This window comes from Felis catus, chromosome B1 (genome assembly GCF_018350175.1).
Source record: "Felis catus isolate Fca126 chromosome B1, F.catus_Fca126_mat1.0, whole genome shotgun sequence".
Classification (NCBI taxonomy): domain Eukaryota; kingdom Metazoa; phylum Chordata; class Mammalia; order Carnivora; family Felidae; genus Felis; species Felis catus.
Window position 1 is genome coordinate 108,380,196 of NC_058371.1, and position 12,834 is coordinate 108,393,029.

Here is a 12,834-nt window from a genome sequence, read left to right on the forward strand (position 1 = left end):
GGAGAACTTGCTCTTCTGATATTTAAATATTATTGGGAAAAATATTGCCAGCGACCAGCGTAAAGAAGGAAGACTTACTATTCACCAAATTAATGAATTTTAGAGTTTAAAGCAACTTAATGTTAGCAAACTCACCCCCTTTTAAAATTTTCTATTTACATTTTTGGTAATATTTTTATATAGTACATTCTTTATATAAAAGTAGTACATTGTTCTTATAGAAAATTCAAATGATACAGAAAAGTATAAGAAATACAGAGATGATCAACCTTTTGATGAGCATTCTTTTAAATCTTCCTTGATGAATGGATACATGAAAATCAAAAGATAAACAATTATGTTAGGTTTCTTTATTTTTCTAATGAAGAAACTGAAGCTCAGACTTGTTCTTCTACCTGTACTTTCCTGGAGAAAATAGCATTTTCTCCCAAGGTATACCTTGGGGTATAGAATGAAGGTGAATATATGTCGGATGTGAATAAGTTATAGAATTGGCATGATTATTTGCTGCATGTGACAAATATTCTTTGCTTGACAAATTTAGTCAGTCTCCTGAACCTTCTTGTAGGCCTATCTGTGTACTTTCTTGTAAAATCTAGTTTTACCAAGGACCCTGCTAATTCAATTGTGCCAGAACCTCCCACCTTCAATATCTGATCACCTTTGATATATAATTCCTCATCTTCCATCATCCCCAAATGATGTCTGAGCACCGTGGCATATCTTAAGCAAGAATCCTTTTAGGTGGATTTAGCCAGAACCCCTCCTTACTCACTTAATTTTCTACTCACTGACCTCTTCCCTATCCCTTGGCTATAAATCCCCACTCACCCATGCTGTATTGAGTTGAGCCCAATCTCTTTACCCCACTATAAAACTGCTGTCTTTCTTATACCTGTCATAATAGTCCTGAATAAAGTTGATCTTACCTCTTCACAAGTATCGAATATTTTGTTCTTTAAATGTGCTATACAAAGCGGTCTACAAAGTGCTGTAGATTCCATGCTGAATAAATCACAGTCCCTGGCTTCATGAAGTTCATGGATAATTAGATTGAAATATCCTGTGATAGAGGCTATCCTAGGATAGCACATTGGAGACATACTCATCTAAACTAGCTTTTGCAAGGTCAGGAGTGATTTTTCTTGGAATAGTTTTATCTAACTTGAATTTGTTAAAATGAGTAAGAGCTGACTAGATTTAGATATGGCAGAGACAACATTGGTCAATCCAGAACTGCAAATTGTTCAACATGTAAAGTATGGGAATGACAAGATAAATGGATTTTGTAAGAGAAACTCTTTCAAAAAGCTTGACTATAAAGGTAAAGAAATATATTAAGGCAGTTGCTTGGGTTGGGGTGATGTAGCTGTGGTAAGACATTTTATGAAGATGTGAGTTAAACTTTTTAAGAAAATTATACCTGTAGTCTCAAACTAAAATAAATATGGGGCCAAACAAGTAGACTAAGAGTAGCAAGCAAATGGTGGAGACTAAAGTCATTCAGGTATCAAAATATTGTTAAGTACCAAACAAAACATATGTAGATATTTTTACGGTCATTACTAAGAAATGATTGCCCCCAGGTTTTAACTAAGTCCTCATAAAAGAGAGGTAGAAGTTCTAGAAAAGAGGCAGGGGAGAAAAAGGTTGTCTTTACAAGAAATACCCATTTTCCATGCATCAGGAAGCAAATAAGTAAGGTGAAAATTCCTTAGGTGTGGGAAATATTGATGGCAGTCAACTCGGCTCCGAAGGTGATGGTCAGCTAGTTCAACCCTCATTTTCTATTTTCATGTAAAGGAAAATAGAGTTAGATAGTGGGGCTATCAGGCTTAGAAATTATTGAAATTCTCAAAATATGTCTAGGAATAGAAATGAAAAAACAATAATGGATACAAGAAGGGTTTCATCATTTCCCTTTTATTGTAACTAGTTATGTTATAATTTTAAGTAATACCATAGGGTAAAATTATTTTTTTGTATAATCACAACCACAAAAAAACATATATAAACAAATACAACTACATAAAAACTACATAAAAACAAATTACATATAGAGAAACAACTAGAAATACATGAAGTTTTTGTTAACAAATGTTTGCAAATTTTCATGCTTTTGTAGTAGAAATATACATAATTTTGTAAAGAAAACACTTAGTGTCAGTTTTTAAAAACATTTTTAACATGTCCTTTGTAGATGAGACAATTTCCAGAAAAAGAGTTGAGAGAAAATTGTTCATAAGACTATATCTAAACAAGGAAGCATACCATATATTTCATTTCTTCAGTCATCTTTTTAGTTCCCTTATAAATTGCTTATTTGGAATGAAAAGAAAATGGAAATAGAAAATGGAAACATTGTTACATAGATCGCTGTTTAATGCTCATACTCATCACATTAAATCTAATTTGCAAAAAAGTTAAACTGTTAAGGGTAAAAGTTAAAAAGTTAAAGGTAACTTTAAAACCATCCAGTGTCAAGACAGGAAAAAAAAAAGAGAAAAATTTTCTGGAGATGAAAGGAAGGTAATAAATAAACAGTAGAAATTAAGAATAGATGAAAATAACTTAGGTTTTTTTTTATGATGATATGAGCTACTGTTGAATTTGCAGATATACCTGGAAAATATTAGACTATTAATAAAGGTTAATACATTTATATGTTGAATGGATGCTGGATGAATGCCTCCCCTATGTGAGAAAATAGCATATCCAAAATGGAACTGAATTTTAGACACCCCAGCTGGTCCTACTTTAATTCTGAATATCACAGTAAACATTATCCCCAAATCTACACAAAAATGAGAGAGATGTCAAAGATCTATCTCAAAATTATCTCAAGGTCCTAAGGGAATTGTTTGAATTTTAGAGTTCCTTTGAACAAATACAGGCATTCAAAGGTGTTTAATGCTATTTAATTCTGGATTATACCTTCTGGAGATATTATTATTTCATTGGTGTTAAAGGCAAAATTTGATGATGAAATCTTGACTATAAGAACAAATACAGAGTTCTATGCAATGATTCATTTACTAGATCTCTCCACTTGGTCACAAATAGCATTTCTGCTGCTTATTTGTAAGTTTTAAATGCCAAAGAGAAAAAATATCCAATTAGTGTTTTCCTTCTTCTCAAAGTTCTTATGTTTTTCTAATAAACAAGATAAATATATAGATATTTGCATTTTTATTTTAATAAAAGTGAACTCTTCCTTTTGAAAAATCATGTTTTTCTGCTCTAGAAAACAAGACCTATGAAAATGGTAAATAGGCACTATATATATATATATATATATATATATATATATATATATATATATATATCTCCAGGAAATGGTGATAAAAGAAATCGCCTGACATTTACTCTTCTATTTACTGAGTTGCTTTCATAATCTTTTGAAGTGTGAATATAGCTGATAGCTCAGAGCTATGTACCTAGTATAATATTATTTTACAATATAATATGGTGGTAGTAATGTTATCATTATGTTGGAAATGACACTTTTAAGAGTGTGTACTGATAAAAACGCACACTTTGGGGACTAAAATAAATTTATATTATGTCACTGAAATCAAGAAAATATGAAGTGTATAAAAGTTCAGTAACAGTCACTGGTTATAAGAGTAGAAAAAATCATTATTTCAGAAAATCATAAACTAAGCATACTATTTTTATTTTGATTAAATATAACAATTACTCATCATGTTGTACCTTCATTTTGAAAAAGTTATATACATATGTATGGTTGTTGAAGCCTGGACGCTAAAAGGAGCTCCAAGGGATCAAACCATGTGATATCCACCAATTCTTAGTCTCAAATTCTGTTGAATCATAATGGATATTTTTAGAAAGCACTCAGAATCTTAAGAGACTAAATCCATCTTTGGCTAAAGCCTCTATGGTATTTATTATTCTCTTAAAACCAGGTTAAATAATTTGAATTAGCTGTGCCTTCTAGAGTAGTGTTTTTCAAGAATCTTTTACTCTGACCCAGAAAAGAAATCACCCTCATTGGGATTCAAAAACACATAAAATATATACACACAAAGCTAACAAACTCATGTTTCCTAAAGCGCTACTTACCCTCACTACATGAAGTACATCAATATTTTTATTTTGGTCTATTTCATTGCCATTTATGTGTTGGTGAATTATAATTTTGGGAAAAATGCATCTGTCTTGAAAGATGATTATAAATTTTGGAATTCTCCCTAAGAGAGTGTGAGGGCCATCAATATATGGGAATAAATGGTTAAATGTTTACATATCACAATTTTAATTAAAACCATTGCTTTATTAATATGAAATATAAGCTAATTCTTTATAATATTCCTAAGATAAAAGAAAGAACTCAAGAAGCATATGAAAATGAGATACTTGGTAAAATATGCCCTCCCACCCCATGTATCATGAAAAGTCAAAGTTGAATTATTCCAAATTCTTCAGTCATCTCAGCTTACAACACAGTTTCTTTTGTGCTAATCCAGTTCTCTTCTAGATTGTTTTCTGCATTTTGGGTACATATTTCTGGCTTTGAATATCTGAAATAAATTCAGATGAAATATTAAAATTTAAATAAAACTTGCTGATATCTGTGTTAAATTATTGTTATACTAACAGTTAAATTCTTGGTTTCATCTAACTTGGTTTTTCTCACCAGTGCAATGGTGGCATATAGAACACTGGCATCAAAAATCACCAGCAGCATGATCTCAGTCCCTTTTCTAAATCCTCTAAATCCCGAATTCCTCATTTTAAAAATAGACTAATAATGACTAACTAACAGGGTGATGAATGCAAAAAAATGTACTATAATGACTGTCAAGAAGTAACCACTTATTAAATGCTAGTAAATATTATTGTATTTTTTTCAATTTCAGCTAACTTTAATGAGCCTCTGTGATCATCTGTATAGCTCATGATACCACCTTCAAAAAAGAAAAAGTCACTCATAAATTCATTGTGATTCCTAGCCCCTAGCTTACCTCTGAATTTTCTTCTTTCCAAAAAATAGCAATAACTATAATACTTTCTTCAGTTGCCTTGTTTAGTAATTCCTCTACTGCTACCAGAAATTACTAGAAATTTACAATGTTTGAGAACTCTTGGTAAATGGATTTCACAAACTGTATTTTTTTTTAAATCTATAAATTTTGGAAATAAGTCAAAGAACATTTTAAAAACAGATATACAAAATAATAATTTCTTCACATTACCTAATCTTCAAAGAGAGTGAAAGATTCTGGGAGATATTTATTCCATTACTACTGAGGTGATGAGTCACATTTGGAAGGTGAAAAGAAAAGAAAAAAGAAAAGAAAAGAAAAGAAAAGAAAAGAAAAGAAAAGAAAAGAAAAGAAAAGAAGAGAGATGAGAAGAGAAGACGAAAGAAAGAAAAAAGAAAAGAAAAAAAAGAAAAGAAAAAAAAAGAAAAGAAAAAGAAAAGAAAAGAGAAAAGAAGAAAAAGAGAAAAGAAAAGAAGACAGCAAGGAAGCCAGCACCTAAAAGCTTCCTTTTTTTTTTCCTCACCAAAGCCTGCACACGGGTCATGCAGCCGCACTGTTTTGGGGATATGTTGTCACAAAAAATAATGAATAGGTGTCTCCAAATTTTAAAGTAGATTTATTAGGACAGGTGAAAGGCAGATTTAGCAGACTTGGGATCAAAGCCTATTTAACTTGCTTGGTAGGGTGGTTAAGGAAATGTAACTTAACAAATGCTCTTTACTTGTTCATCCATGTATTTACCCACTCATTCTATAAGAAAAACATCATGATGTAAGGGGAAAACAGGGCAAAGAGCTCCTGCTTATGCCTTTTGTTTCCAGCTGGTCTCAGGTTCATCCTGCACAATGCATTGGATTAAGGTAAAGTCGAAACTAGCATATCACTAAAGACTCCTTAAGAATACATGACACATATTTTTAGGATTTTGAAATAGCATTTGATGTCTTCACTATTACCCTTAAATGAATATGCCTATTTTTTATGTCTAATTTAACATCTGTCTTTTTAAAAATGATCTCAATTTTATTGACTTTTCCAAGGTTCTTAAGTTGGTGTTCCTACCCTACACTCTGCCTTGTTTTTTTTGTTTGTTTGTTTCTTTGTTTTTTTCCTTTGTAAGGGACACATCATTATATAATAAACCTACTTTTCCTCCATGTGTTTCTTCTTTATACTCACACTACTGCCACCCTCATTACACTTCTGACTCCAGATATATGGGGCAATGCTTTGTGACACCGATTGGTTGTCCTACAATTCAATTCAATCTGGCACTAACCAGAGTTATTTCAGACCCCACATGTTTAGGGCTCAGTCCTAGGACACTGCCCCTCACCAGTGAAGATACCAATTGCAAGTTGTAGGTCCCCAGGTTTTCCACAACCACTCTGACTTTGAGACAAATCAGAAGTTCTTATGACCTCACCTTGGATTCGGATTTGATGGTTTGCTAGGAAAGTCACAAAACTTAGGGAACCACTTATTTCATTTACCAATTTACTGTATGGTAAAAGATACAGATGAACAGCCAGATAAAGAGATACATAAGATAAAGTATGGTAGGGTCCTAAGCGCAAGAGTTTCTGTCCCTATGGAGTTGGGGTGCATCCACATTTGTGGATATGTTCACCAACCTGGAAGCTCTCCAGATCCCAAAACCTTGGGAATTTTATGGAGGCTTCATCATGTAGGCATGATCCATTATTGACCTAGTTTCCAGTCCCTCTCCCCTTCCTGTAGGATGAGGGTGAGGCTAAAAGTTCTAAGCATCTAAACAGGGCGTGGTCTTTTTAGTGACCACCAGGAACCCACCAAGCATTGCCTCATTAGAACAAAAGATACTGCTCTCACCCAGGAAATTCCAAGAACTTTAGGAGCTCTGTGTCAGGAACCAGTGTCAAAAACCAAATATTATATCTAAAGATGCTCTTAGTGCTCTTATTATAGGAAATAAGTCTTTTAGGAGCTTTATGCCAACAACAGGAGGACAGATATACATGTATGTGTGTGTATATACATATTTTTTTCTATTACTTCACAACAAGAGATTCAGGCAAATCACAGACTGCATTGCTTTGGCATCCCAAACAATGCCAAACCTCTTCTGTCTCAGGCACAGGACATAAGTAAACATCTCTGGTTTACCATCTTTTATTTTCCAGACTTCTCACTTGCACTGCCTAATTTTTGTTAGGGAAGCATAAGTGGGAGGACTGAATGGGAAGAAGGATAAGTCCTTAGGTTAAAATACACACACACACACACACACACACACACACACACACGTTCACATTCAAACTCACATATCCACAATGGTGATAATATGTATCTCTCATTCTTCTAACTCTGAACATATTAATGTTAAATAAATGTCATATTTAAATTTTATTTATTCTTTTGGTTGGCAGATTCTAGTTCCATATGCTTTTTAATTTTTTTTCACTATTACATATTAAGATGAGCCGTTCTAATATGCAAAACTGACATCTCATCCTTTTTGTATTCAAAAATAAAAATCACATCTTTAATGTCAGAATAGATAAGGATTTAACAAAGTAGTGTCATCCATTTTTTAAATTCCTGACTAAATTGCCTCTTAAAATACTAAGCAAACCCACAAAGTATGTGAATTAGTCTGTTCTTGTGGGTGATCCAGGGGATGGGGTGGGGTGGGGATGGAGCTAATTCCCTGCACACTTAACGGATTTTAAAACCAAATACGTGAGCTTGGAGAAATCTAACAATAGATATAAGACTGCATAATTTCCTTTGGCGAATTTCAAATTTTTCAATATTTATTATACATATTGTTGAATTTAATTTTTAGTTTTAAAATGAACTTTATGGCCATGTTCATATATACACAAAACTAGAGGATACAGCATAATTGATTTGTACATTTTAATCAAACCAAAACCTTTTCATTGCTGTATTTCATTTCTTTTATTAAAATACAATTCAGTTTGTTTATAGAGAATAGAGTATTGTGATACTTGAAAAGTTTTTGGAGATCAAATAATTATCTTAAATAATTATTTTTGATAGCAGTATTAGTAAGTGCCTAATATGGAAGTTAATTTTTCTTTAAAGTGAATATGAAACCACTAGGGGGATTTTTCAAATTGGTAAAAATTCAAGTCTATATATAAATAGAATCTGAAGAATTGAAATGTTTGGTAGAAATTTAAAAATTTTTAATTGTGGATATTTGAGGTTTTTATTTTTTCCCAAAATCTAAGGCATAGACAAACATTATTCAACTGTTGAATTTAATTTAAATTACCAGGAAAAATGTATTTCACAACATCAGAACATAAAAATATAAAATGGGAGTAGTATCATATTATAGTTTAATCATTTAGTCTAATAATCTTTTTTTGATGTTCATTTATTTGTTTTTGAGAAAGAGGAGAGGCAGAGAGAGATGGGAACAGAGGATCCAAAGTGCACTGTCATCACAGAGCAGTCGCAGGGCAGGTGGGGCTCAAACTCACTAACTGCGGTATCATGGTCATGACCTGAGCTGAGATTGGATGCTCAACCAAAGAGTCACCCAGATGCTCCATAGTTTAATAATCTTTTAATCATTAATAGCTATTAATTACACACGTTCTTCAAATTAAAAAAAAACCCAAAAACCTATAAAATATTTACAAAATGATACAATATGTATAATATACAACTCATTACAATACATGTTAATTTGATTTTCTGTGATGTTGTATGTCAATAGTATTATTGTGTATTAAAGTATATGTGTCACAAATTGAAAACATGAACTTTTTTGATTGTTTTCTACCAGTTTGACAAGAGTTTGGTAAACTGGGAATTTGAAAATTCCATAGTCTAAACCAGTTTTGAGAATTAAGAAAATTTTTTATAGAAAGCAATTCATTAAAAATCAGAGTCATCCATCAAAACAAGTAAAATAGAATAATGGAAAATTATATCCATTTGTGGTAAAGCCATTTGGGGAAAAATTTTTTTTAATTCTCTCTACATTCTTTTTCTTTTGAACTAAAGAAAGTGATATGGAAATAGAACATATGATTATTAGATAAAATTTAATAATGAACAAATTATAATTTAACTATTAAATTATAATTTATTTTAAAGCATAATGTATTAATAATTAATAATTATAATTAATAATGCTAATAATATAATATAATCAATATTATAATTACATTAAAGTAATAGATTTATTAATAATGAATAAAAATTCAAATTTAATTTCGATTATAGGGGCAAGCCAAATTTAGAATGTGCTTTAAGACAAACATGTCAAAGCTTTTCTTCTCATCTAGGCTTCCTGGCCTCTCATTAGAGGGGTCTGAGGATGGTTTCCATTTTGTTCTTTCTCCTATAGCTCCTCCATCACTTTGCTTCTAAGAATAGAGAAAGAGAAATCCTGTGTATTTTGGCTGGTATGGTGAAGAAGACCAAGTGTCTCCCTGCAACTTCAGAAAAGGATATGTTATTAAAGGGAAAAACCTGTAACAACTGTATATACTTAAGACAAAATCATTGCCTCAGCTTGGCACTCCAGATACTTAGCAGACACTTAGAACATGTTTCACTGTTCCAACTCATACACAAATATTTGATTTTCTAATTCTTTATGTAAATAATGTTTACCAGTCCTATAGAAGCAATCTTTATGGTTATTAACATTTTACACTAAAACTTTCTTTCTTAGCTCTCTCTTTTTTAAGTTTATTTGTTTATTTTGAGAGAGGGGGAAGTGGGGCAGAGAGAGAAAGGGAGACAGAGAATCCCAAGCAGGCTCCCTCCGAGCTGTCAGCACAGAGCCTGATGTGGGTCTTGAACTCACCAATCCATAAGATCATGACCTAAGCTAAAAGAAATCAAGAGTGGTGCGCTTAACCAACCAAGCCACCCAGATGCCTCTCTTAAGTCTCTTTTTTTTTTTTTTTTGAGATGACTAATTTGAAAAATGATCTCTTTCTTTGGCAAAATGAAATGGGAATCTGTATTCTTGAAGACATGAAAAAAATCTCTAATAGTAAAAACCTAGACTGTAAACTTTAAGCTATTAATATCTTAGCATATTAACACACTAAAATGATCTTTGATATGTATTTTTCTTATATATAAGCATCCATATCACATAAACACTTGTATTTATATTTCTGTCTTAGTCATTACATTTCTCCTTTTTTTCAGATAATGTTTAAAGGATTCTGCATCAGTCTTTGGTATTGGACATACTCAAAATCCCTTCTTCAACTTTTGCTCTCCTGGTCCATTGTCTTCCAGCTTTAACTTACTTGTGATCCCTTCAAACATTTTACATGGTTTGCAATGGTTACATGAACTTTTGGAAAGTGATATCTGCACCATCTCATACTTTATTCACTATGGCACTTTAGAAAAAGAAATTGGAAAAAACTTACAAAGCAGTATTTTAAAAAATGAATCTTATTGTGAAGCTTCGGAGAAGTTTTCGAACATTGATTGTTCTTTTAGCTACCTTTTGTTTGGTGAGCATTGTCATTTCTGCCTATTTCCTCTACTCTGGCTATAAACAGGAAATGACTGTTATTGAAACCACTGCAGAAGCAGAATGTGCTGACATCAAAATTCTACCATATCGGTCAATGGAGCTGAAAACAGTTAAACCTATTGATACATCCAAAACTGATCCTACTGTCCTCCTATTTGTGGAGAGCCAATATTCTCAACTTGGTCAAGATATCATAGCTATCTTGGAGTCTAGCCGATTTCAGTACCAAATGGTCATTGCTCCCGGCAAGGGGGATATACCTCCTCTTACAGATAATGGCAAAGGGAAATATATTTTAGTTATTTATGAAAATATTCTGAAGTATGTCAGCATGGACTCATGGAATCGAGAGCTTTTAGAAAAATACTGTGTGGAATACAGTGTTAGTATAATTGGTTTTCATAAAGCCAATGAGAACAGCTTACCAAGTACACAATTAAAAGGCTTTCCATTAAACCTTTTCAATAATCTAGCTCTAAAGGACTGTTTTGTCAACCCTCAGTCTCCTTTGCTGCATATTACCAAAGCCCCCAAGGTTGAGAAAGGCCCTCTTCCTGGGGAAGACTGGAGTATTTTCCAATATAATCATTCAACCTACCAGCCTGTGCTTTTAACTGAATTACAGACAGAAAAATTTCTTTCATCCTCATCCAGCAAACCACTCTATGCGACAGTGATTCAGGATCTGGGGCTTCATGATGGAATTCAGCGCGTTCTTTTTGGCAACAACTTAAACTTTTGGCTACACAAGCTCATCTTCATAGATGCCATCTCCTTCTTGTCAGGGAAGAGGCTGACACTGTCCTTGGACAGGTACATCCTTGTCGACATTGATGATATCTTTGTTGGGAAAGAGGGAACAAGGATGAATGTCAAAGATGTAAAGGTAAGAACATTTATAAATAACATCGTAATTTTTGTTTCACTAACTGTGGTATTAATAAAATGTAATTTTGAATATTTTAGATTCCTAGTTATGCAAAGTTTTCAGATGCAATATGTTTGAAATAAAATAGGCATTAAAAATATTGAACTAAGCCTTAGCTATCCCTCACACACATACCCCAGATGCTTTGTAGGGGATAGAACTACAATATCCCAAAGAATATTTACAATTAATTCCCTTGCTCTTCTTAGACCTTGCTCAAGAACTCTGTAGAACTGGCTTTCTCCTTCTAGCACATGTTGCAGTTTGTAGCAGTGAGACCCATATAGTCATAAAACTTGATTCTTTGACTGATCCCCTGCCCTACTTGGGTTTGACAGTGGTGGTTGAAATACAAGATGGAGAAGTACCTCTTGTAACTTCAAGTAAGCATAGTGTTTGTTTATATGAAATGTTAATATACTTGTAAATGTAGATATGAGCAAAAATGTAGTTTTATAGAGGATGCATATTGGACTTGAACTCAGAACTCTTCCCTTATTATCTCTTTTATAAATTTATCATATTGTTTTGGGTAACACAACAGTGTTTGACTTTATAACAAATTAACCTTGCGATTGTTATTAGATAAACAAAAAGCCAAATATGGTATACTAGGTTAGGTAGGTAATTCTAAGAATAATTTCTTCTTTTTTTTTTTAATCTTGATTCAGTATTCTCATTTGTGCCTATCTTGTCCTGTATGTAACTAAATTCATTCCTGGACAAATAATTGTAGCAAACTACAAACAGAAATAATACGACACAACTTAAAATTATAAAAGAACTAAAGATTATAAAGATCATATCATTTTTTATTCCTGCTGTTAGGCTTTTTATCCTCCAAAGATGAAACCTCAAAACTACTTCAAAATGACAGCATTTTCCTATCCTGAGGCCTTATGACCAAGTAGTAAGACATGATTAAAACCAGTGAAGTAAGTTCACTTTTTAAAAATGTTCAAAGTACATGTGAACTGGTGGCCTCTATTTTTAATGAGCCACCAAATGAAGCATCACTTGACTGGTACCCAAAAACTTCATTTTGGACATTGTTGTAAAGGGATTAAATGATGCCTCTTGAGTTCTGTCTAGATTTTTCTGTTTTTTTCTTACTTGTATTGTATTTACTATTCCTTTAATTAATATAAACTGTAGTTTTATATTTATTTCAGTATCATAAACAAGTGTTATATGTTTCAAAAGTTTCTCAAGTGATTCGTATCCTGAAACCCTAAAAGGAGAGGGTTTCCTAATTTCAATTTAACAAAGTATATGAATTGAAAAACTTTATGACTCTAACAAACTTTTCCAGCCTAAATTCAGCTATTTCACTTACTCTCAATAAAAACTTACAAATAACTATTCACCAC

At 32.4% G+C, this 12,834-nt stretch overlaps 1 protein-coding gene across 8 annotated transcripts in view; it reads left to right on the forward strand.

The window, feature by feature from the left end:
• Positions 1 to 12,834, forward strand: part of NDST4 (N-deacetylase and N-sulfotransferase 4) — a 379,088-nt gene that overhangs the window by 126,587 nt on the left and 239,667 nt on the right. For 7 of the 8 annotated variants that reach the window (XM_045055930.1, XM_045055929.1, XM_045055935.1 and 4 more), the window contains one exon: positions 10,197 to 11,422. In XM_045055930.1, coding sequence (XP_044911865.1) covers positions 10,445 to 11,422 — 978 coding nt within the window. In that variant the 5' untranslated portion in view covers positions 10,197 to 10,444. Of the gene's footprint in view, positions 1 to 9,367; positions 9,437 to 10,196; positions 11,423 to 12,834 lie in introns of those variants that run through there. The other variant, XM_023252851.2, reaches the window with a different exon arrangement.